This window comes from Jaculus jaculus, chromosome 11, assembly GCF_020740685.1.
Source record: "Jaculus jaculus isolate mJacJac1 chromosome 11, mJacJac1.mat.Y.cur, whole genome shotgun sequence".
Lineage (NCBI taxonomy): Eukaryota > Metazoa > Chordata > Mammalia > Rodentia > Dipodidae > Jaculus > Jaculus jaculus.
The window spans coordinates 47,995,760-48,021,946 of NC_059112.1; the positions used below are offsets into that span (position 1 = coordinate 47,995,760).

Below are 26,187 nucleotides of genomic sequence, written 5' to 3' on the forward strand. Positions count from 1 at the left end.
TTTTTAGGTGAATTCTTTCTATCCACTTAGCTCCTTTTGTGTTTTGCCACAGGTGAGTCAGTCTTCATATGTCATTTCTCCTTGTAGGCACTGTTTCTGTTCACTTTAGACTAATGTATTACTTAGTAACTTCAACTCCTAGTGCTTTTTAGAGAAGTAGTTTGTATTCTATAGATTATCTGCCCTTTTCTTGTAGGATGATGTGGTGGTTTGAATCCATAAAGTCATGTGTTCTGAATTGGTCCCCAGCTGGTGGCAGTTTGAGAGGTGGAACCTTGCTGGAGGAGTTATGTTATTGTGGGCAGGCTTAGGGATGTTGTAGCCAGCTTGCCCTTGCCAGAACTGCTATGTTTTCCACCTGCTGTGGCAGAGGTGATGTGAATTCTCTGCTGGTGACATGCTTTTCCCTGCCATCACAGATCAATAAATTTGAAATTTAAACTGCTAAGTTGTGGTTTTATTTATGTATTTATTTTTGTTAGGGAACAAGCTAATTCATTTAGTATGAAGATTTCAACAATATGAGAACAATTAATTTGAAGATTATTTTTTTTTGTGGGGGATATTCTTTGTAGGAGATGCAGTGATGCTGAGGATTGAACACAGGCCCTGTTCATGATAGGCAAATAATTTACTACTCACTGAGCCATACCCTCAGCCCCAAAATTTTTAATTTCATCTTTTGTTTCCATTTTGAATATTGAATATATGTAGTTAAATTTTTACTTGTAGAGGTTCATGTTCCAAAATTATAGAAGATGCTTCCATAGACATTTTCACATCTGAAATTTTCATCTGTAGTGCTTGACACTGTCAGCCCACATCTTTCTTATGTATCTAGATAATGTATTCTATTCATCTGGAAGAAAACATGACTCAAAATGAAACATTTACTGTTGTGAAATTATATTATCTATCAAAAACTCACCCATAGGCATTATATTTATGATTTGGACACATTACAAGGAGAAGTTCATTTGTACTCATTTACAGGTCAAAGACACTCACCACTTCTGTTCCACATTAACTGAGGCTGAACCCAAAAGTTCAAAAAGGGAAGTAATGTGACTTAAATGAATTACAGTTTTTGTTTTTTTCCCAGAGAGTTATAGAGAAAGTTATAAGAAAAGCTGTAGATATACTATGAAACGTGGAAGATGAGCTTAGCAAGTGTTTTAAGAAGTCATTCATATCTACATATACCAATAAGAAATAAGATCTTTTATATTAACATTTTTAGTTTTTATAAAAACTATAAGGTAAGTTACCTTCAAGGAGTATGATAGAAATTTATTAAGAAAATAATAAAAATTTAAGAATGTTTTAAAAAGATTTAGGCAGTAATAATGTTTAACATATATTGTGGATTTACAAATAGATCAGTGAATGGAAAGCCTAAAAACAGATCCACAAAGTAAAGATGGATACATTGGACTTAAAGTTTTGTGCTTAAAAATGTAATCCATAGGGCTGGAGAGATGGCTTAGTGGTTAAGCGCTTGCCTGTGAAGCCTAAGGACCCTGGTTCGAGGCTCAATTCCCCAGGGACCCACATTAGCCAGATGCACAAGGGGGTGCACGCCGTTTGCAGTGCCTGAAAGCCCTGGTGCACCCATTCTCTCTCTGTGTCTCTCTCTCTTTCCCTCTTTCTCTGTCAAATAAATAAGTAAAAATAAAAATATTTTTAAAAAATGTAATCCATAGGCATGAAGATAATATTGGCAGATGGGAATTTGGCTGATTAATTTTTATACAAAAGAAGACATACAACTCAGTAGAAAAAGAAAATGCAAAAAAATGGGCAAACAGGCTAAGGAGATGGCTTAATGGATAAGTATGATTGCTGTGCAAGTATGAGAACCTAAGTTTGTTCTCAGAACCCATGTAAAAAACTCACTATGACCATGTACGATTATAACTTGTGCTGAGAAGGTTGAAGAAAGTAGGAAAAACTGGGGCTTACTGGTCAGCCAGTCTGATTATAAACTCCAACTCCAGTTTCAGTGAGAGACTCTATCTCAAATAAAAACTCAGAAAATCAATAGAGGTAGGTCACCTGACATCCTTCTTTGGCTATTGCATGCATGTGCACAGGGCATGGACATTTGTGCGCATACAAAAAAAGGGCAAAGGATTTTAGTATATGTTTCACTAAAGAGCATATCCAAGTTGCCAATTAGAACTTGGAAAGATAATATTATTAGTCACTGGGAAAATAAGATAGGCTTTCATACTCATTAGAATAGTTGTGATTAAAAAAAAAGTAATGGTGAGGGTGTGGAGAAATTGCTGATGGGAATATAAAATTGGATAGCATTAGACGTACAATTTACATATAACCCATTGGTTCTCTTATAACTGCTCAATAAAAATGAAAATACAATCCTTTACAAAACTTGGACACAAAAACATTTGTAACAACATTACCTACAAAAGCCAGAAAAGAGAAACAACTTAAAGCTTCTTTAGCTGGCAAATTGATAAACAAATGTGGCATATCTATAAAATAAAAATGCTATTCAGCAATAAAAAGGATTGAAAAGATAGAAAATGGATATACCTGAAAAATATACTCAGTGACAGAAACCAGACACAAACTAGGACGTACATAATTCTGTTCATATATAATATTCAACAACGGCAAATATATTGAAACAAAGTGAGTGAAATTTATGTTACTAAATCTTACTTCAAAAAAGCTATTAATTATGTAAAAATACAAATTCCAGCACATTTTAGAATTTCATGGATACTAAAAATTGCCTACTAGTCAACTGAGACAGAATGGTGGCTTAAGATAAAATTGGTTTTCTGTATTATAGTGATCATAAAAATGAATTCTGATAAGTTAAAACCACATTCAAACATAGACAAATGAAATGATATTTAATCAAAATTTTTTATGTAAGAATATCATAAAACAAGACACATTTGATTATAGCACATGAACACAGACATCCATAAGGAATGTTTGCAGTTTATCAAATTGATAATTATTACCTAAGATAGATGAAACTACCACAGAATTTTAAAAATACCGATGACCCAGATATAAAGGCCTCGTGACAAAGGGAAGGTCTGAATAAAATATTTTAAAATATGCTAGATCTTAGTAATAATTAGGCAACTTTCAACTAAATAACAATTTTATAATTAACCATTTAATACAGTCATATTAATTTTGGATACAATTTGGGAAAACAGGATGTCAGATATTGCTAAGTAAGATTTTTACATTAACTTAATTTCATACCCCAGGACCATATAGCTTCTCTTGCAAATTTCTACTTAGAAGGAAACATTTTTTGCACACTTGGATAACATTTATGTAAGTTTTCATAAATGGCAGCTATTTCTGGCCCTCCTAACGGTTTTGTATCTTGAGCCAATTAAGGAACCTCAAGCCATAAAATGCATGCATTAGTTTACTGTTGCTGCTGTAACAAATATCACAGATTTAGTGGCTTAACACAGTATACCTTACATGTTAAAGTTCTGGAAGTCCAAAGTCTGAAATAGGTTCTGTACTGCAGGAAGAACCATTTCTTTAAGCTTTTAGTATTAGGCTGCCAGCAGTCCATGTCTTTAGTCTCCTTACATGTTCAGAACCAGCAATAGCCATTAAGTCTTCCTTGCCGTGTCATGTCTCTTTTTCTTCCATATTCAAGGAACCTTGTATTTGCATTGTATTCACCAGGACAGTCTTTTAAAATAAGTTGGAAGTCATTCCACATATGTGTAGGGTGATACTCCACAGAGCCTGAAAAATAATACCTTTTAAGAAAGCATAGTTTGGTTGAGATATTATACGAACAGTTTCCAGAACTTACACAGGCTGGGAGTCATTTAATTTCCACCACCAAAAGTGAGAAAATCATTGGCTATAAAGAGATACCCAGTGGAGAATCCAAGAAAGCTAAACTTAGTAATTGTTGTGGCTTTAATGTGATATATTTACATACTTACTTCCCAGCTTGTGGTGCTATCTTGAATGCTGTAGAAACCTTAGGAAGTAAAGCCTCTAGTAAAAGTGGTCTACTGGGGTTGGGCCTTGAGGTTTTATAGTTCCACTTCCTGTCTATTCTACCTGATCTTCCAAGATACAGGGAGTCCTGTCCACACACTCCCCTTTGTAATTGACTGTATCCAAACTAAAATGTTCCTCCTTTACATTGCTTCTTGTCACATATTTGGTCACAAAACAAGAAAAGTAATATAATAATGGAAAGACTTTTCTTCCTTCATCATTAAAAACCCTTTTTCAGAATTAAAAAAGATATACTTTAAAAAGAGGGAAACATTACATTACCTTGGTTTTACCACTGCACAATACATACATATATGAAATTATGACAATGTATACCACAGTTTTGTACAATTACAGTTATAAATAAATTGATTCAAAATGATCTACAAATAACTTCCAGTGTAAATACTTGAAAAGTGAAATCTAGGGCCAGGTATGGTGCCACATGCTTTTAATTCCAGCACATGGGAAGTCAGAGGTAGGAGAATCACCATTGATTTTGAGGCCAGCCTGAGACAATGTAGTGAATTCCAGGTTAGCCTGGGCTAGAGCAAGACCCTCCTTCAAGAAAAACAAAACAAAAGATAAAAAGGGCAGCAGGGGAATCTAGCACTCTAAGTATAGTATTCAGTGTCTACCATCCAAACAAAATTACTGGACATGGGAAAATGTAACTGTTAGTTGAGTTAAATAATAGTCAATAGAAGTAAAACTAGAAGAAATAATAGGTAATAGAATTAGTAGAAAAGGATGTCAAAACTGTTATTAAATAACAGGAGAAGATGACATCAAATTAAAAGGGAGACTAATGGAGAGAAGGATGGGATATGATGGAGAACGGGGTTGTGAAGGGGAAAGTGGGGGAGGGGAAGGGAGGTAACTATTATGGTTTATTGTCTGTAAGTATAAAAGTTGTCAATTGGGCTGGAGAGATGGCTTAGTGGTTAAGCGCTTGCCTGTGAAGCTAAGGACCCCGGTTCGAGGCTCGGTTCCCCAGGTCCCACGTTAGCCAGTTGCACAAGGGGGCGCACGCGTCTGGAGTTCGTTTGCAGTGGCTGGAAGCCCTGGCGCGCCCATTCTCTCTCTCTCCCTCTATCTGTCTTTCTCTCTGTGTCTGTCGCTTTCAAATAAATAAAATTAAAAAAAAAAAAGTTGTCAATAAAAAAACCCTGCTATTAAAATGTGCTTGTATCCTCGAGGACTAAAAGATAGTATGAACAAAATAATGGAATAGAAAATATAGAAGTAAATGGTTCAGCAAAGGTGCTTAATTAGAAGTTAATACAGAAATTTTTTCATGCACATCAGTATAGGTGGGAAAATTAAATCTTAAGTCTCTCACTTTCATGAGAAAATACCTGAAAGGTGGAAAATTTTTAGAGCTTAAAAATAATCAGTATGAAGGGGAAAATGGGTATCTTCATCTATATAAAAACTTTTACTTTTTCAGGGCTGGAGAGATGGCTTAGCGGTTAAGCGCTTGCCTGTGAAGCCTAAGGACCCCGGTTCGAGGCTTGGTTCCCCAGGTCCCACGATAGCCAGATGCACAAGGGGGCGCACGTGTCTGGAGTTCGTTTGCAGAGGCTGGAAGCCCTGGCGCGCCCATTCTCTCTCTCTCCCTCTATCTGTCTTTCTCTCTGTGTCTGATGCTCTCAAATAAATAAATAAAAAATTAAAAAAAAAACTTTTTCAGAAGACATCATTAGTAAAAGAAAAACAGAAACTGTAGGTTGGGGGGAAATATTTATAATATAGCTGGGAAACATCAGAAATACTACAACTTCAATTATGTACCATAATAGTTGATCAAATTAGGCAATTTGTTTCACAGTACATGGAAATTATGTTTGTATTGTGGTATCTCTTAAGCCTTTAAAATGTACATTTTAGGGCTGGAGAGATGGCTTAGCGGTTAAGCGCTTGCCTGTGAAGTCTAAGGACCCCAGTTCGAGGCTCAGTTCCCCAGGTCCCACGTTAGCCAGATGCACAAGGGGGCGCATGCATCTGGAGTTCGTTGGCAGAGGCTGGAAGCCCTGGCACGCCCATTCTCTCTCTCTCCCTCTATCTGTCTTTCTCTCTGTGTCTGTCGCTCTCAAATAAATAAATAAATAAATAAAAATTTAAAAAAATGTACATTTTAAAATCTTTCATTGCTAAAAATGCTAATGACCATCTGGAGAAACACCAAACTCATTCTTTGATTATTGCCCTAATATGAAAACTGGATAAGGACAACAAGCAAATAGAACTATAGACCAGTTTTCTAGGTAGACTTAGATACACATATTCTCAGTATAATACATGCAAACCAAACTTAACAACCCATTAAAAAATTATATACCATGATAAGTTGGTTTCATTCCAGTGATACCAAGCATGATTCAACATAGGTATGTCCATAGACATAGAGCACACATATAGAATCATCAATGACAGCATAGAATTGTCTCATTAGATACAGATGAAAGTATTAGTAAGAATACAACATTGCATCAAGATAAAAGCAATGAAAATTCTTTTGAAGATGCATGCCTAAATATAATAATAACTGTATGTGGCAAACATACAGTTTTATGGTAAATGTAAAACAACTGAAGTATGTCCTCTCAAAGCGTAAATGAGACAGGATATATACTCTACTCTTGTTCAGTAAAGTGTTTGCAGTCTTAGAGCAATAAGGCAATAGAAAGTGATAAAGGGATACAATTAAGAAAGAAGTATATCAGATTATCCCTGTTTGTAGATGAAATGTTCTTATACTTAAAGTACTCCATAAAGAGTCCACCAGAAAGATTTTTGAGCTGATACACAATACAAAATCAACCTATAAAAAAATCAGTAGATCTAGATACCAATAACACATGCTGAGAAAGAAATCAGGAAACCCAGCCCATTTGTAATGCCCTCAAAACTAGAGCGCTCTAGAAATAAATTTATTTACTAATAAATAAAGTTAAAGACCTCAATAAGGAAAACTAAAAACAATGAAGAAAACCTAGGAAGGTGAGATATTATATTCATGGATCAGAGAAATCAATATCATAGCCATATTTTCCTAAAGCTATCTATAGATTTTGTTCACATCAAAATTCGAATGATATTTTTCATATAATTGAAGATTTGGTCATAAAAAAGACCCTGAATAGCCGAAACATTCCTTAGCAAAAATAGTAGTGTCAAAGTTATTAGCATTTCTGGTTTCCAAGTATACTTGAGAAGCTTAGTAACAAATCTAGAGTATTGGCACAAAAGATAGACATGTCAATTGTGATGATTAATGCTAAGGTTGTTAACATGAGAAAACTGATAATCACCATGGAGTCAGATCTCTATGAATGTCTGAGAGATTTTCTACATTAGGTAAATTGAGATGGGAGGACTCACCCTAACCGTGGGTGCCACTATTCCATGGGCTGGGATCCTAGATTGAAATAAAGGTGAAACCAAGTTGAACAGCACCATTTATCATTCTCTTTTCCCTGATTGTAGATTCAGTTATTTAAACCAGCTGCTTCATGCTCTTGTTACCATACTTTCCCCACCATGAACTATATAATCTTGAATTGTGAGCCAGAATAAACTCTTTTTAATTGATTAATTTATTTAATTAAGAGAGAGAAAGAGGGAGAGAGAGAGGGATGGAGGGAGGGAGAGGTAGAGAATGGGTGCACCAGGGCATCCAGCCACTGCAAATGAACTCTAGAAGCATGTGCCACTTTGTGCATCTGGCTTATGTGTGTCCTGGTGAATGGAACCTGAGTCCTCAGGCCTTGCAGACAAGTGCCTTAAGCATTAAGCAATCTCCAGCCCATAAACCCTTTCTGTTTTTTGTGGTCACAAATATTTATGTACATAGTGTTATACAGTCATATTGGTACCATCATTTTCCTCTTCCCTGTCCTCGTGCCTCTGTAGGAACTCTCCTTGTTGGGGAATATGGGTCGTACATTGTGGGGTTAGCCATCGGTTATAGGTAACAGGAAATGTCTCTGGCATAATGTCCCAATATGTGGCTCTAACAATCTTTTCACCCCTTCTCCCGCAAATTTCCCTCAGCCATTTTGGGTTCGTTTAAGGTCTACTTCAGTCTTGGGAGCCTGAGCCTCTGTGTCTCTAGATATCTAGTTTGGTAGGAGTTGAGTGTTCTCTTTGTCTGTCTCCTTCACCCTAGTGCTGGTACCAGGTTCACCAAGAAAACAGCACTCTTGCTCATTTCCCTAATTGCTCTTGGTTTCAGCTGGGGCCCTGTTGAGGTATGATGGGCTGATTTTTTTCCTCAGAATCTGAATCCATCTGAAAAAGAGAAGCAAATTTTCCAATGGAGAGTGAACTCAGCATTAGATAAGTGGGATAACCATTGTTCTTTTAGAGAAAATTTAATAGGTGTAGGCCCTCTTGTAGCCCACAATTGGTGGGAGCTTAATGATGGAGAGTGGGCTCATTTTTTGGATATGGCTATGACTTGTTTCCCAGCTCCAGCTATGGGTTCCCTTCCACTGAGCAGTTCAGTTAGCCAAATCAAGAGTAGTTGGTTATCCACCATGGCTGTGTACCACTACTGCACTTGTGTGAGCATCATGTCAGGTTGTTTGTTGCTGAGTAGCTTAGATCACGAGTTGCTTGGACACATGTTGGTCATTTTCCTCTAGTTGCTTATGTATCACCTTCTGGCAATAGACGAGCTAACTATCTGGGGACTGACTGTCTTCCAGATTCCAACCAGGTCACTCCATGTTCCATACCAACAGCATATGATGTCTTCAGCAGTAGGATCGTACCACTAACCTTTGGTGGGTCATCAAGTACTCTGACAGAAATCTGTCTTATTTTGGGAAACCTTGTAGGTCTTCTGATCAACTGCTCATTGTGGATGTTAGCCACATGCTGGTACTGGGAGTTACAGGATAGTGACAAGGAAAAGAAGGAAGAAAAAATATAGGTAATATAAATGCGATAGAAGAGAGAGAAGAGAGAAACAGGAGAAGATTAAGAAGATTTTAAATGGGATTTTTTTCTATTGTGCCAATGTGTGATGGAAGTATATAACTTTCACTTTGATTTTTCAAAGCTCACAGTTAAGAGACTGCTAGGTGAGGAGGGACATTGTTAGGACTGGTAAGGACTATGGGATCTTTTAAATTTGTTGTGATATAAATTTGCATTATGAGATAACCAAGATTCTGTAGAGGCCAGGGGCAGACTGGTATTTTGAATGTAAAATGGTCTACAAAGCCTTGCATGTTTATGTTTAGCCTCATATTTGATCCCCAGGTGGTGCAAAGGAAGTGTGGATTTTATAATATAGCTCTCTTTGTCAGTGCTCAGTTCAACTCATTCTTGCTGCTTCCTCCCAACTGATGTGACAAAGATATGAAATTCTGAGGTCTATTCTTGCCATGGTGAAACTTTCCATCAAAACTGTAATCTGAAAGAGCCCTTTCTTTTCATATGCTACTTCTAACTGTTTTGTCACAGAAACAAGAAGGTAATTGCTGTATCTGCTGAGCAAGTCTGCAGGCTTGAGTGGAGCTGGCCCAAGGGAGACACTATGAGTTAAACACTAATAAGGCAGATGTGCTGGAGGGATGGGGTTGCCCAAGCCCTTATAGCTCAAGTGATTTTCTCGTAAGCCCCAGATCTTGACTATGCTCCTATTCCTTCATTTTGGGTTGGGAATATTTATTTTGTGTCATTTTGTATTGGAATCATGTAACTTGTATTTTGATGTTATAGGAGTTCACAATTAGAAGATTGCCTAGGGCTGGAGAGATGGCTTAGTGCTTAGATGGTTAAGCACTTGCCTGTGAAGCCTAAGGACTCCGGTTCAAGGCTCGAATCCCTAGGACCCACGTTAGCCAGATGCACAAGGGGACGCTCGTGTCTGGAATTTGTTTGCAGTGGCTGGAGGCCCTGGTGTGCCTATTCTCTCTCCCTCTCTCTATCTGCCTATTTCTCTGTCTGTTGCTCTCAAGTAGATAGATAAAAATAACAAAAAAAAAAAAATTAAAAATTTTTTTTAAAAGTTTGCCTAATGTGATAGTTTTATTATCAACTTTATACAAGGACCTAGAATCCCTTTGGAAATGAGCCTGTGACCAGGCCTGTGAGAGATTATCTAGAATAGGTTAATTTCTGGGTGTGCCTGTGAGGAATTATCTTGATTAAGTTAACTGAGGTACCAACACCTGTCTTAACTGTGTGTGTCAGGGGTTATGGACTGTATAAGAAGGTGAGAGCTGGTTTAACATCAGCATTCGTCACTCTAGTTCCTCTGTGGACTGAATGTGCTGACATACCTTCCCCACATGGTGGACTGTAATCTTAGACTGTAAGGCAAAATAAACCCTTCCTCCCTTACATGACTTCATGTCAGGTATTTCATACCAGCACTGAGAAAGTGACTAATACACCTGAGTCTCAGAAGAGACTCTGTGTTTATACATTAGGTTAGTGTTGGGAATGTTAGAGATTGTTGGAGCTTTTAGAAATGTGCTGAATATATTTTGCATTAAGGGGGCAGTGGGAAGAAGGGTATGGCTTAAGTGTTGTGCTTGAGTATGCCTGTCATGGATAGTCTGTAGTTCTTAATTTGACAGAATTAATTATCATCATGGAAACAAATCTCTAGGAATATCTTTGGGAGATTTCTCTAGATTAGGTTAATTGGGGTAGGAGGACTCACCCTTTTGGTGGAGGCCTCATTCCATGAGTTGGAGTTCTGGAATGAATAAAAAGGCCAAAGTGAGCTAAGCAGTAGCCTTCATTGCACTCTACTTTCTGACTATGCTTGTGATGTGACCAGCTGCTTCATCCTCCTACTGCTATGCCTTACACACTTTGATGGGCTATAACCTGGGTCTTTAATTGAATAAACCCTTAAGTTGCTTTTGCCAGACATTTTGGCACAGTCAAGACAACATTAAGTAATAGACCAATAAAGTGCTATCAGTTGAACAACATACACCTGTCATGTTGAGGGAATTTAAACTCTAAAATTCCTCCACATTCAGTGCGACTTTTTAGTTGGTAATGATTTTCAGGACCCTGGAAAACATATGGGAGAACTGAGGGCATTTTTCTTCTGATGAGATGAGGAATGTGCAGGTTGTATCTTTGTATGCAGCTGAAGGAGTGAATACTGTAGTGAGAGCTGGCCATTGTCACTGATACTAGCCTTCTATCACAGCAGCCCTTTCTCACAAACAGAAGCATAAAACTAGTTCTCTATCTGAAACCAGTTCAAAAGTCAACTCAAAATGGATCAAAGATCTAAAGGTAAAACTTGAAACTTTGAAACTACTAGAGACAAACATAGGAAAATACTCTAGACTATAGGTAGGCTGCTTTGTTCTGAATAGGACTGCTATAGCTCAGGAAATGGAAATGGACTTGCATAAAATTAAAAAGCTTCTGACAACAAAGGGGGCAACTGGCAGAGTGAAAATACAGCCTAAAGAATGAGAGGAAATCGGGTAGGTATTCTTCTGATAAACAATTACTATCCAGAATCTATAAAGAACCCCAGAAACTAGATGCCACAAATGCAAATAATAGAATCTACACATGAGGATCTGAAGTAGATACTTGATAGACATAAGAATGGCCATGAAATACATGAAGACATTTTGACATTTATATCCATCAGTGAAATTCAAATCAAAACTACATATTATCTTAGTGCTCTCCAAAGGACTGTCATCAATTAAAAACAAAAAGGAACAAATGTTGGCAAGTATACTGAACAAGACATTCATGTACACAGGGGGAATGTGAATTGTTCCAGCCACTGTGGAAATTAATATGAGGGTTCTCTAAAAAATGTAAAACTAGAACTACCATATGTTCAACCTCTATCACTCCATGATGTATACCTTAAGGATTCAGTCAGCATGTGGTAGACATACCTGCATACTCATGTTTATAGTGACATTATTTATAATAGCCCATGTTGCAAAGTTAGCTTAATTGCAAGTCAGAAGAAGAAAATGATAAATGCCCAACAGAGTCTTTATTCAATCATAAAGAAGACTTGAATCATGTGTACACTAAAATGGTGGCACAAGAGAGCATCATCTTAAACAAAATAAGCCAGACTAAAACATAATTACATTTTTTTTTCTGTATAGAGTCTAAAGTTAACAAAAAGAAAGTAAAATGGGACTACTATGAAAGGGGAAGGGAAAGAGGGAGATTAGGGACAAGAGAAGGTAATATAGGGGTGAAAATATCAATATTATATATGAAAATCTCATAAGGAAACTATTAGCATATGCTAATAAAAAGGATAAACAACACTGTATTATACAAACATGCTTTAAGCTGCGTATGGGAAACAAATATAAACCAACTAACAAAATGTCAGATATCAACCTAGTAATGTCATTACTGGCACTATGCTTTACTGGAGTAAGTGCAGTCATTAAAAAGCTCAGAGTTTGAGACTCAGCCAGAAGAGAAATGAAATATGTGCAGCAATTGTCATGCCAATGAGTGAACAACTTACAATATTCAGTGAATTAGAAATTTGCAAGAGTGGAGGAAAATAAAATGCTAGAACCTTGAGACAGATCAAAATTAGATATGAGATTTAAAACCACACATTAATAACAGTTAAATTATTAAGTTCTTATAAAATTTAAGAGAAGGTCAAAAAGAAATCATACTGTGTCATGTTTGGTAATACAGATAAGTGGAAAAGATTGATTAAAAGATTTGTTATGGAAAATATAATAAAAATATTTTATAGCTTGTACTTTCAGTACATAGGGTCAAATTGCTAGAAATAGGATCATTTCAGCAGTATGAAAAGTTCTGTTTGCTTGAAAGATAAATTTTTAACCAAAAGAAAACTAAAAATCTTTACAGAAAATGGAGATCTGGGATGGAGAGATGGCTTAGTGGTTAAGGCACTTGCCAGCAAGGCCTAAGAACCCATGTTTGACACTCCAGATACCATGAAAGCCAGATGCACAAAAGTCACGCAAGCACAAGTTTGCATATATCCACTAGATGGCACAAGCATCTGGAGTTTGATTGCAGTTGCTGAGGCCCTGGCGTGCAATTCTCTCTCTCTTTAAAATTAAAAAAAAAAAAAGTAAATGGAGAACCATAGTTCAAGGGAAAATCTTATATACTTCTTTGAACAGTTGTTATGCTACCCCAAGATAAAAATGAAGAGGAATTGTATTACTGCAAGAACCTGATGACTACAAGAACCTGATGACTACAAGAACCTGATAGTTACTATATATGAGTCAACCCAGTATGGAAGTCTTTTCTGTAGCAATCTTGAGAGTTTTCTCTCGGGGTAGTTGATTTACTTTTCCTACCTGAAGATTACTCTTGGGAACTAGGTCATTTCACACGAACCATGATAATTGACTGTCAAATATAAGGCATCATCATTTGTAAGACAATAACCATGTTTCCATTGGTTATTTTTCTTGGTTTCCCAATTATTTTGCTATCCTGGACTCCCCTCATCCCTTTGGATTCCTTGTACTATATGAAACCCTTTGAAATTAAATATGAAACAGACTTAAAAAGGAAATTATGAAATCTTAAAGTAGTCAGGAATTAGAACACTTTTAAGGAAATACAGTGACATAGGATTTATAACTTAAGAGTATTTTCAGTAACTGTCCTTAAAATTAAGATAATCTATAACAATGAACAAATTGTTATTTTAAAATTTTTATTTCTTTGCAATTAGATGGGGGAAGAAAGGGAGGGAGGGAGGGAAGAAGGGAGAGAGAGAAAGAGAGAGGGAGGGAGGGAGGGAATGTATGTGTGTGTGTGTACACACACAGGGCCTCTAGTTACTGTAAACAAACTGCAGATGCATACACCACTTTGCATCTGGCTTTACCATGGGTACTGGGGAATCTACCTTGGGTGCCTTAACTGCTGAGCTATCTCTCCAGCCTGAAATTGTTATGTTGTTTTTTTTTTTTTTTTCCCAAGGTGTAGGGTCTCATTCTAGCTCAGGCTGACCTGGAATTCACTACACTATGGAGTCTCAGGTGCGCCTCCAACTCACAGTAATCGTTATACCTCTGCCTCCTGATTGCTGGGATTAGAGGCATGTACCACCATGCCCGGCTTGTTGTGTTTTAATAATAGTGAAGTCTTATGTACCATACTTTTTATAGTTGGTGTTTCTACCCATGGGCACTCACTTTTTCTTGTCTTTGAGGCTAAAAATGTTACTTTTTTTCCTAATGAACTCCAGACACAAGTGCTGCCTTGTACATTTAAATGACCATTTCTTAGAAAAAAAAAAAATACAACTGTAAGAATGTTAATACATGCCTTTGACAGGATTTGTTTTTTTCCATAAGATGACGATAAGAAATATGCCTTAATCCAGTCATGTGTCATTGAATGACAAGGACAGATTGTAAGAAATGTATTATTAGATCATTTTATATGTATGTGGACATTCATAGTTGTAGTCACTTCAGTCAAAGTGGTAAAGACTTGTATATCTGAATATACTGAAACCATAGGGAAAAGTACAGTGAAAACATTTAATTCATAGTAGTTATTTTAATTGTATCATCATGCCATTGTACTACCATCTTTTCTGCAGTTCTTTGACCCCCAAATTATGTGCTTGTTCACTGGATTTTCACTCAGGGATGGTTTTGAGTGACAGTGTTTATTTCATTAGTTAATATATGCATTTGAGTGTTGTAATTATTTTACAGTCATGTAATTACTGATACTTACTATATAGCTGCTTAATGCATACTAGCTCAGATTAATTAAACTAGGTGAAAATAAAACTTTGCTGCTTGACATAATGTATGGGTTTTAATAATTCAAAAGAATGGACTGTTTCCAGTAGTTAATACACTTTTCTCTCTTTGGAAACACAGGTTTTGAGAGTATTTTAGAAGGGCTTTATGGACCACGGCTACGAAGAGACCTCAGTTTATTTGAAGGTAATTTAAAATTTTTTATTTTAAAATTTTAACCTCCTGACCCATTTAACAAATATGAAAAATGGTTGTTCTAAGTTTATATTAAATATGAATTTATGGACTCTTTAATAAGTAAACATTTTAAATGACTCAATGAAATAATCCAGATATTATTAAAAACATATTTTATTACATGATATGTATTATAATTTAGACATTGGCATACTAACTCGAAAGTGAAGTGTGAGTTTAGTAATATAATTTTATCTTTATTAGTACAAATTACATATTCTAGTTTAAATTGAATTTAAATAAATAAATCACACAAAGTCAAATTAATGAAACTAATCAGTTAATTAAGTTACTTTGTTAAATTGAGTTAAATAAATATTCTATTAAGTGCAAATAGTGTAAAAAGTTATATTCTCTCAAATTTGCAATTTTATTTCTGTTTTCATTTTAACTTTAAAAAAATTCACAGAAGTATACTTTGAGCATATCCCTTCATACTTATCTAACTTTCCTTTTTCCTACATCTTCCTATTAGTCCTTTATGTGCCCCTACCCAGTTTCACTTCTAGTTTGATGTCCTATATACATAAATGATTTTATGTATCTAAATAAAATCTAGCAGTCATAAAGGAGAGAAAACATGGTATTTGTCATTCTGAAACTGGCTTAGTTTTAATATTATCTCTGGTTATACTCATTTTCCTATAAATGATAAAATTTTGTTCTTTGTAACTGAAGAAAGCATTTTATATCTACTATCAATCAATCAATCAATCATCTATCTCACATTTTCCTTATCCATTCTATTGTTGTACACTTAGTCTGGTTCCATAACTTGAATCTTGTGAATAATGCAGCAACACACATTGATGCACAAGTATCTCTGTCATATGTTCACTTGGAGACCTTTGGGTAAATAACCAATGTTATAGCTGGTCCATCAAGTCACTATGTTTCTAGTTTTTTAAAAATATTTTGTTTATATTTGTTTATTTGAGAGAGAAAGACAGAGAGAGAGAGAGAGAGAGAGAGAGAAAGAGAAAGAGATTATGAGCTCTCCATGGTTTTCAGCTGCTGCAAACGAACTCCAGATGTACGTGCCACCTTGTGCATTTGGTTTATGTGGGTCCTGGATAACTGAGCCTAGGTCCTATAGCTTTGCAGCCAAGTAATTGCCTTAACCACTAAGCCATCTCTCCAGCCCCTATTTCTAGTTTTTACAGGAACCTCCTTACTAATTTTCACAGAAGTTAGACTAATTTATATTCCCATTGTCAGTGTGTACAGGGGTTCTTATTCACCCACATTCTCACCAGAATTTGTTGTTTGTTTTCTCAGTGACTCCTGTTCTGCTGGAGTAAGGTGGAATCTCAGTGAAGATTTTATATACATACATACATATATACATATATGTATATACACACACACACACACATATATATGTGCATATGTATTACTTATATTAATGTATATTTGTTTACTCTATTATATATCAATTATATATTATTTATGATTATGTTTATTATTTATTATATTAGTATATATGTTTATATACATATATGTGTGTATATATATATATTTTTATCAGTACATGTTGGTACCATCCTTTCCCTCATCCTTGCCCCCTCTCCAAAGGGACTCTCCTCATTGGGGATACAGTTCATCACCATGGGGAGTGTGGGTCGTGCATTGTGGGGACAGCTGTCAGTTATGGAGAAGAGGCAATGTCTCTGTGCATAATATCTCAACTTGTGGCTCTAATAAATCTTTCCACCCTGTCTTCCATGAAATTCCCTGAGCCATGTTGAGTGCGTTTTAAGTCTTCTTCAGTGATGGGCTCTTAGGAGCTTCTGGATCTCTGCTTTGGTAGGTGTTTAGTGTCCTTAGTATCTTATCTCCTTCACCCTTGTGCTGATATCAGGTTCACTGAGAAAGCAGCATTCATGCTCATTTCCCAGTTCCTGTATGGTTTCAGCTGGAGCCCTGGTGAAGTGTGATGGGTCATTTCTCTCCTTAGGTCCCACTTCTGTCTGAATAAGAGAAGCAGATTTTCCAACAGAGAGTGAAGGCTAAATGTGATAACTATTATTAGTTTAGAGAGAATTTGATGAGTGTAGATCCTCTTGTAGCCCAAGATTTGTGGGAGCTTGATACTTGGAAGCAAACTCATTATCTGGATATGATTCTAACTTGTTTGCCAATTCGAGATATGGTTTCCTTTCCACTGAGTAGATCTGTTAGCCAATCCAAAAGCAATTGGTTACCCACCATGGCTGTGTGCCACTATTGCATTTGCGTGAGCATCACATCAGATGGTTTGCTTCTGAGTAGCTTAGACCTTGAGTTGGTCACAGACAAATATTAGCCACTTTCCTTAGTAGCTCATGTAGTACTTTGTAGCACTAGACAGGCTAACTTTCTGGGGACTGGCTCTCTTCCAGATTCTAGCCAGGTCTCTCCATGTTCTGTACCAATAGCATATGGTGTCTTCAGTAGTAGGGTCCATTAGCCTCTGGTGGGTAGTCAAGTGCTGTAACACAATAATCTTGTTTTGGGAAACCTTGTAGGTCTCTCTGATCCACAGCTCATTGTGGGTGTTAACCGCATCCTGGTACTGGTAATTACAGGCCAGTGCCAAGGGAAAAGGAAGAAGAAAAAGAAAGAAAATAGAAAAAAGAAAGGAAAAAAAGGAGAAATTTAAGGTTAGGCTTCATCTCACCCTCTCCAGGGCCCTTTGATTCAGATGTTCCCGCTTAGATCCTGTCTTGAAGGTTCAACCTTTTAGTCTGTCTTCCAGGATATAGGATTCTATGGTACTAGTTCCATTTGGGTCCAGTTTTGTGTCCACCCCCCCCCCATCACCATCCTTACCCTCCCCTCAAGCCCTACTCTCCCTTTTGTCCAGGCCTCAAGATACCTATTAGGTATGTCAGCATTTCAGGCTGATCCAGGTTAGGAGCTGCAAATGAATGAGACCATGTGAATATTGTTTTTCTGTGATTGTGTGATTATGGTTTGTTCCAAGTTCAACCTTCTTCCTGCAAATTTCATTGTGTAATTTTTTTCTTACTGCTGTGTAAAATTTTATTGTGTAGATAAACCACACCTTGGTTATCCATTCGACCAATGATGGGTACCTGGGTTGATTATAGTTCTTACTATTATGAATTGAGCAGGTATAAATATGGTTGAGCAAGTATCTCTGAACTGAGGTGTGGAGCTCTTAGTGTAAATGCCCTGTAAGGGAAGAACTGAGTCTCTCAGTAACTCTATAGTCAACCTTTTTTTTTTTTTTTTTTTTTTTTTTTTTTTATCCCTCCCCCTATAGTCAACCTTTTGAAGAGTCTGCATATTGCTTTCCATAGTGGTTGTACCAGCTTACATTCCCACCAACATTGAGTGAGGGTTCCTATTCCTCCACATCCTTACCAACATTTGTTTTCATTTGATTTTTTTTTAATGTTTGCAAATGGCAAACACATGCTTAAGAAAAATGTTCAACATCCCTAACCATCAGTCAGGGAAATGCAAATTAAAACAATTGTGAGATTCTATCTTTCTGAGGTAAGGATAGAAATTTGTATTTCTTTGATGGAGGTTGAACCTATTTTCATATGTGTACTGGACATTTGTATTTTGTCTTTTGAGAATTGTCTGTTTATTTCACTTGCCCATTTATTAATTGGTTTCTTTGAGTTCTTTTTAGTTTTTTGTTATTTGTATATTGTACATATTTTTTTATTTTTTTTATTTATTTGAGAGCGACAGACACAGAGAGAAAGACAGATAGAGGGAGAGGGAGAGAATGGGCGCGCCAGGGCTTCCAGCCTCTGCAGACGAACTCCAGACGCATGCGCCCCCTTGTGCATCTGGCTAACGTGGGACCTGGGGAACCGAGCCTCGAACCGGGGTCCTTAGGCTTCACAGGCAAGCGCTTAACCGCTAAGTCTTCTCTCCAGCCCTATATTGTAAATATTAATCTTCTGTCTGATGTATAGCTAACAAAAGTTTTCTCTTACAGGTTCTCTCTCCACTCAGTTGTTTCCTTTACTGTTCAGAAGTGTTTTAATTTCAGGATGTTCCATTTGTAGTGTCAATAGCCTTATTTCCTGGCCAACTGAAGACCTATTCATAAAATTCTTATTTATGTCTGTATCTTTGTGTTCTTTCTCTACTTTTAAAAATAATCTTTTTTGCTCATGTGTGTGGGAAGGGGTGTATATCTATTGATGTGCCTATGCTGCACCTTATGTACTCTCTATGGTGGAATGCAAGCCTGAGGTGGCTCAAGTAGACTGTTGAGTTCCCACTGCATTGCTCTTCTGCCAGTTCTTATTTGATCTGGAGTCTCTCACTGATCCCAGAGCTTGCCATATTTTTGGCAAGCTCTTTTGATTCTCTGGTCCCTGCTTTCCCACAGTACTGGGCTTGTAGAGCCACATGACCTCACCCAACTAATTATGTGCATTCTTGAACTCAAACTCTAGTGGTCTCCCAGGCCTTTTCAGGTCCTCATATTTCATAGGAAGTTCTCTTAGCTGCTGTGTCAACTCTAGCCCTTCTCTAATAATATTAGATTTAGGTATTATGTTAAGGTGTTTGATCCATTTGGAATTGATTTTTGTGCAGTATCTGAAAAACTTAAGTTTCATACTTATTTTTAATGGATATCAAAATTTTCTAGCACCATTTGTTGAAGACATTTCTGCAGTGCATATTCTTGGCATCTTTGTCAAAAATCTGTAGCAGTATATGAATCTTCATTCCATGGATGTACTTGTATATTCTTTTTTAAAATTTTTATTTGTTTATTTGAGAGTGACAGAGAAAGAAAGAGGCAGAGAGAGAGAGAGAGAGAGAGAGGGAGGGAGGGAGGGAGAGAGGGAGAGAATGGGCATGCCAGGGCTTCCAGCCACTGCAAACGAACTCCAGACGCGTGCACCCCCTTGTACATCTGGCTAATGCGGGTCCTGGAGAATCGAGCCTCGAACTGGGGTCTTTAGGCTTCACAGGCAAGCGCTTAACCACTAAGCCGTCTCTCCAGCCCTACTTGTATATTTTTATGCCAGTATTATGTTTGTTTTTTTTTTTTTTTTGTGTGACTATGTTGTTGACTATGACTTTGTAGTGTAACTTGAAATCAGTCATTATTCTTTTTTTCTTCAGATAGTTTTGGTTGTACAGGGTCTTTTATGCTTCCATATGAGTTTTAAGATTTTTTTTTTTACTGTTTCTGTGAAAAATGGCATTGGAATTGTATTGAATATGTAGATTGCTTTTGGTAAGATAGCTATTTTTAACAATATCTCTTCAATATATGTGCATGGGAGATTTTTCCATTACATATCTTTAATTTCTTCAGTGTTGTAGTGTTTATTATAGCGATCCTCCAGTTCCTTTGTTAGTTTAATTTCATGGTAGTTTATCATTTTATCAGTCAATTTGTAAATGGGATTGGGTCTTTAAATCTTTTTTTCCTTATTCTCTTTTTTATTGACAAGTTCCATAATTATAGACAATAAGCCATGGCAGCGCTTTCCCCCTTGCAACTCCACTCTCCATCATACCCATTCCCTTTCTCAATCAGTCTCTTTTATTTTGATGTCATCATCTTTTCCTCCTATGATGAAAGTCTTGCATAGATAATGTCAGGCACTGTGAGGTCATGGTTATCCAGGCCATTTTGTGTCTTGATGAGTGCATTGTAAGGAGCTCTACCCTTTCTTTGGCCCTTACATTCTTTCTGTCACCTCTTCTGCAATGGACCCTGAGCCTTGAAAGGTGTGATGAAGATGTTTTAATGCTCAGCGCTCCTCTCTCATGTCTTCTCAGCACCAAGGTGCCTTCTGAATCATCTTAAGGTCTCTGCCATCTGAAAAGAGAAGCTTCTCTAACCAGAAGTGAGAGTCGCACTAATCTATGAGTATGAATATTAAGAGAGGTTCTTACTGGGCAGTTTGACGAGCATAATATATATATTTAGCCAGACACCAGCAGATGTTAGCTGACATTTTTGTTATTGGTATATAATAAGGTTACTGATTATTGTATATTAATTTTGTATTCATCTACTTCATTGTTTATCTGACCTAAAACCTTTCTGATGTGGAGTCTTTAAAAGGTGTTATGTATAGGATTATATTATCTGCTATTATCTAGCTTCTGCCTTTCCTATTTGTATCCTTTTTATTTCCTTTTCATCTTTTTGCTCTGTTGAAGACTTCCATTACTATTTTGGAGAAAGCGGACCCTTGTCTTGTTCCTGATTTTAGTGGAAATACATTGAGGTTTTCTCCTTTTAGCAATGTTGGCTATAGGTTTGTTGTATATAGCCTTGATTATGTTAAGATACGTTTCCATGATCTGTTATATCTCCAGGACTTAATTATGAAGGAATGTTGAAGTTTTGTCAAAGGCTTTTTATGTTTCTTTTGAAATGATCATGTGATTTTTGATCTTGAGTCAACTTGTCTGATATATTACATTTATTGATTATGTACATTGAACCATCATTCCATCTCTGGAATGAAGCCAACCTTATCATAGTGAATTAACTTTTCATTGTGTTCTTGAACTTGGTTTGCATGTATTTTATTCAGAGCATGTACATCTATGTTCATTAGGGGGATTGAACTGAAATATTCTTTTATGTCATTTTTCTAGTTTTGGCATATCAGGCAATGTTGGTTTCATAAAAAATAGTTTGGTAACATTCCTTTTCTATTTTATGAATAATTTCAGAAGGATTGGTAATCTTTGAATTCTGTTAGAATTCAGTAAATTTTTGGGCCTGAGCATTTTGTAACTTGGAGATTGTTTTCTTACTGCTTCAGTGTCATTGCTGGCAATAGGCCTTTTTAAATTATCATTTATCATCTTGGATTAACTATGTTAGTTCATGTACTTAAAGAAGTCCATCCATTTCTTTTAAATTTTTTTATTAAGTGAAATTATGTCCTAGTTACCTTCTGAATTTCTTTGCTGTCTATTTTCAGCTGGTACCCCTTTTCAAGTCTAATTTTATTAATTTGGGTTTTCTTTCCTTTTAGTTATTTTAGATAAGGGTTTGTTCTTCCTGTTTTGTTTCATTTTGTTTTTTTATTAATTGTAGGCTTTATGAATATACTGCATGTTGGCTATATTTCCATTGATTTACTCTTATTATTCCTGTGTCCCACACTCATTCCATTGAGGGCCTCCTCAGTGGGGTTATCAATATTCACCAATTTATTGAAAAATTAATTCTTTATAATTCTTTGCATTCATTTCATTAATTTCTACCTTGATATTTATTATTGCTTTCTATCAATTGTTTTTGAGGTATTTATTTTGCAATCATATATTGTATTTTCATTTTCATCTGATTTCAGTTTTTTTTTTTTCAAGGTAGGGAATTCACTATGTAGCTGAACTCATGGCAATCCACCTACCTCTGCCTCCGTGTGCTGGGATTAAAGGTATGCGCCACCACACCTGGCTTTGATTTGGTTTCCATAAATCTAGACAATAAACCATGATAATTCTTTCCCTCTATTCCCATTCTGCCCCTCAAATCCACCCTTCCATCAAATGCCCACTCCCTTCTAAATTTTATGACATTATCTGTTTGTTCTAATATATTCATCTTGTCTTGTGTAGGTAGTTTCAGGTACTGCAAGATCATGAATATCAAGGACATTTTGTGTCTGGAAGATTGTATTGTAAGCAATCTTATCCTTCCTTTGGCTCTTACATTATTTCCTCTACTTCTTCCTCAAATGGATCCTGAGTCTTGGAGGGTGTGATAGAGGTGCCTCAGTGCTGAACACTCCACTGTCACTTCCTCTGTGCATTATGGTGACTTTAGAGTCACCCCAGTGGTCATCACCATCTGAAAAGAGAAGCTTTTCTAAACAAAAGTGAGAGTAGCATTAATATATGGGTATGAACGTTTTAAAAAGTGCTAAGCTGGGCATGGTGGCGCATTCCTTTAATCCCAGCACTTGGGAGGCAGAGGTAGAAGGATTGCCGTGAGTTTGAGGCCACCCTGAGACTACAAAGTGAATTTCAGTTCAGCCTCTACTAGAGTGAAACCCTACCTTGAAAAACCAAAAAAATTTAAAAAAAGTGCTTACAGGGCAGTTTGGTGGGCATAATATATACATTTAGCCAAACAATAGCAGGCGTTACTTCCCTAGGGCTATGTGATCCCCAGCCATAGACTTTTGATTAGGTATTCATTCAGGCATGTATTCTCTTCCATGGAATGGGCCTCTAGTTCAGCAAGAGAGCAGTTGCTTTCCCCCATAACAGACATGCCACTATTGTGCCAGTTAATTTCTTGGATGATCCATTTATCATTTAATACTGTGTTTAATCTCTTTCATTTTAATATATCTTGCTATAGATTTCTAGTTTTATTTATGTATGGTCAGATAAAATGCAAGAAATTGCTTGTGTTACTATATTTATTAAGATTTGCTTTATGACCTATTCTGATCTATTATAGAGAAAGTTCTTTGTACTGCTAAGAATATGTATTGTGTGTTTGGATGGACTGTTAAGTATATGTCTGTTACATATATTAGATCAATAATGTCATTTAGTTCACAGGATCCTCTGTTTATTTTTTGGGGGGGTAATATCTGTCTATTGATGAGATATGGTATTAAAATCAGTCACTATTATTGTGTTGGCCTTAAGCTGTGACTTTATGTCTAGTATGCATTCAATTTTGGTGAATATATGCTAAAAATTACAGTGTTCTCTGTGGTGGTTTGAATAGATGGCCCCCAGTACATTCAGGTTTTTATTTGTTTGTAGTTTGCATCTGCAGCCATCTGGCTAGAGGCAGTGTCACTGGGTGGATCTTAAGGTGTGGTGGTGGGTTTCAGATTTCAATCTAAAGATATGCAACGTTTACCTAGCTGGAGTTCCTGAAGTGTGCTGTGCTCTGTGGCTTTTGGTTTGTGCTGCTCGCTTGCTCGCTCGCTTGCTTGCTCTCACTCGCTCGCTCTCTCTCTCTCTCCCTCCCTCCCTTCCTTCTTCCCTCCCTCCCTCCCCCCCTCCCCTCTCTCTCTCTCTCTGCTTGGCCCTGTGAAGGCAGGCCAGCTTCTTCTGCCATATATGGAACTTCTCCTGGATCTCTAAGCTTCAATAAATCCTTTCCTCCATAACTGTGCTTGGTCTGGAAGTTCATCTCAATGAATCTGAAACTGTCTGCTACATTCTCTTACTATGAAATAATTGGTTTTGGATTAAGTCTCTTGTCAGACAAATAGTGACACCTGCTTGTTTAGGAGTTCATTTACTTGAATATCCTTTCCACTCTTTTTACCCTAATGTAGTATCTATCTTTTATGGTAAGGCAAATTTCTTAGAGGTAACAAATAGATCTATTTGTTTAAATCCAGTAGGTTAGCCTGTGTCTTTGGATTGGAAATTTGAGACCACTAATAATCAGAATTTTATTGAATTGTGCGTATTAATTCTTGTTATTTTGTTGATTTTGTAGTGTTTAGTTTTATTTGTTTGCTACTATTCTAGTGGGTCTTATGGTTTTTTTTTCTTTTTCTTTATTCAGAAGGATTCCTTCATATATCTTCTGTAGACCTGACTTGGTGAATATGAATTTCATTAGCTTGTTCTTACCATAGAATTGTTTTTTTCTTTTAAGTACAATAGACACTTTTTTCTGGGTATAGTGTGTATGTATATGTGTGTGTATGTGTGTGTATATATGTGTGTGTGTGTATATGTATATGTATATGTATATGTATATGTATATGTATATGTATATGTATATATAGAGTATAGTCTGGGTTTGAAGTTTTCTTTCAGCATTCCATGCCTATCTGGCTTTCAAATTTTCTGTTGAGGAGCCTGCTGATATTTTGATAGACCTGTTTTTATATGTGACTTTTGGTGTATGTCACATATGCTTTCTATGTTCTGTATGTTTAGTGTTTATATGATAGAACATGGTGAGGTTCTTTTCTGGTCTTTTTTGTTTGATGTCATAAATTCTGCTGCACGTAGAAGTTGCATCATTTCTTTTATATTTTTAGAAATTTTTCTGGTATGAACTTATTGAAAATATATTATTTTCCCTTTGACATGAAATTTTTCTTCTGTGCCCATTATATGTAGGTTTGGTCTCTTCATGGTGTCCATAGGTCTTAAATATTGTTTGCATTGTGTTATTAATTTACCTTTGTCACTGAATACTCCAGTTCCTTGACCATATAGGGCCTGATATTGATATTCTGTCCTCCCCTTGATCTACTCTGGTGCTGGGGCTTTCTATGGAGCTTTTTATTTGACTTACTCAAAGTACTTAAGTATTTCTTTCTCTTTATTGAGCTGTACTTTCCTTTTCTGTATTTACTTCCTTATGTCATTTAACTGCTTGCTTCCCTGGGAATTTGTATAGGAATTTATTTTGTTCTCTTTGATTTTTTTTGAAAATATTTATCATCATTTTTCTGATTTCTCTAGGGTTTTGGATATTTCACTCTTACTGGTAGTCATTACTATGGTGTTAGTAATTTTTGAAGGAGTCATTAAATTTTTCATGTTTCTCATATTTTTTTGTTTGTTTTTGTTTTTCGAGGTAGGGTCTCAGTCTAGTCCAGGCTGACCTAGAATTCACTCAGTATTCTCAGAGTGGCCTCAAACTCATGGTGATACTCCTACATCTGCCTCCCATGTGCCGGGATTAAAGGCATGCAGCACTACACCTGGCTTTCTTATGTTTTTGTATCTGGTATTTGGTTAATTTTTTAAAATAAATCACTTTTTATTTGTGAAAATACTTGTAATTCTCACAAGGAACTACATGTTAATAAAGTTGAAGTGTCATTTTCTTTTGTTACACTGTTGTTTGGGGCACAAGGCTCAGTCCCCAGTATCCCATGAATTATCTGTATAACTACTATCAAATTGGAGGCCCACTGCTAAATTACAGTTATAGTCAAATTAAAAAAAAACCCTTTAGTGTCAATCATTTTTAGGAAGTAAAGAACACAGACTATATGTGTGTTGTATTAGTTACCTTGGGTATGAGTGGAAAGATGACAAGGCAGAATGAGAGTAGTGTTACAGAGAAGGGAAACATAAGTAGATGGAGGAGGGGTAGAGATTTATGGTGCAAGGGGGAGGCAGTTTTGGCTAAAGGTAGAATGCAAAGAAAGAGGTAAAGAAAGACCATCAGATAATTTCAAACACCCCTAGTTTTCAGGAGGAT

At 36.4% G+C, this 26,187-nt stretch overlaps 1 protein-coding gene across 10 annotated transcripts in view; it reads left to right on the plus strand.

The window, feature by feature from the left end:
• Lcorl (ligand dependent nuclear receptor corepressor like) overlaps positions 1–26,187 on the plus strand; it is a 161,849-nt gene that overhangs the window by 14,657 nt on the left and 121,005 nt on the right. For 9 of the 10 annotated variants that reach the window (XM_004656083.2, XM_045161579.1, XM_004656082.2 and 6 more), the window contains exon 2: positions 14,907–14,972. In XM_004656083.2, coding sequence (XP_004656140.1) covers positions 14,907–14,972 — 66 coding nt within the window. Of the gene's footprint in view, positions 1–13,989; positions 14,049–14,906; positions 14,973–26,187 lie in introns of all 10 variants that reach the window. The other variant, XM_045161582.1, reaches the window with a different exon arrangement.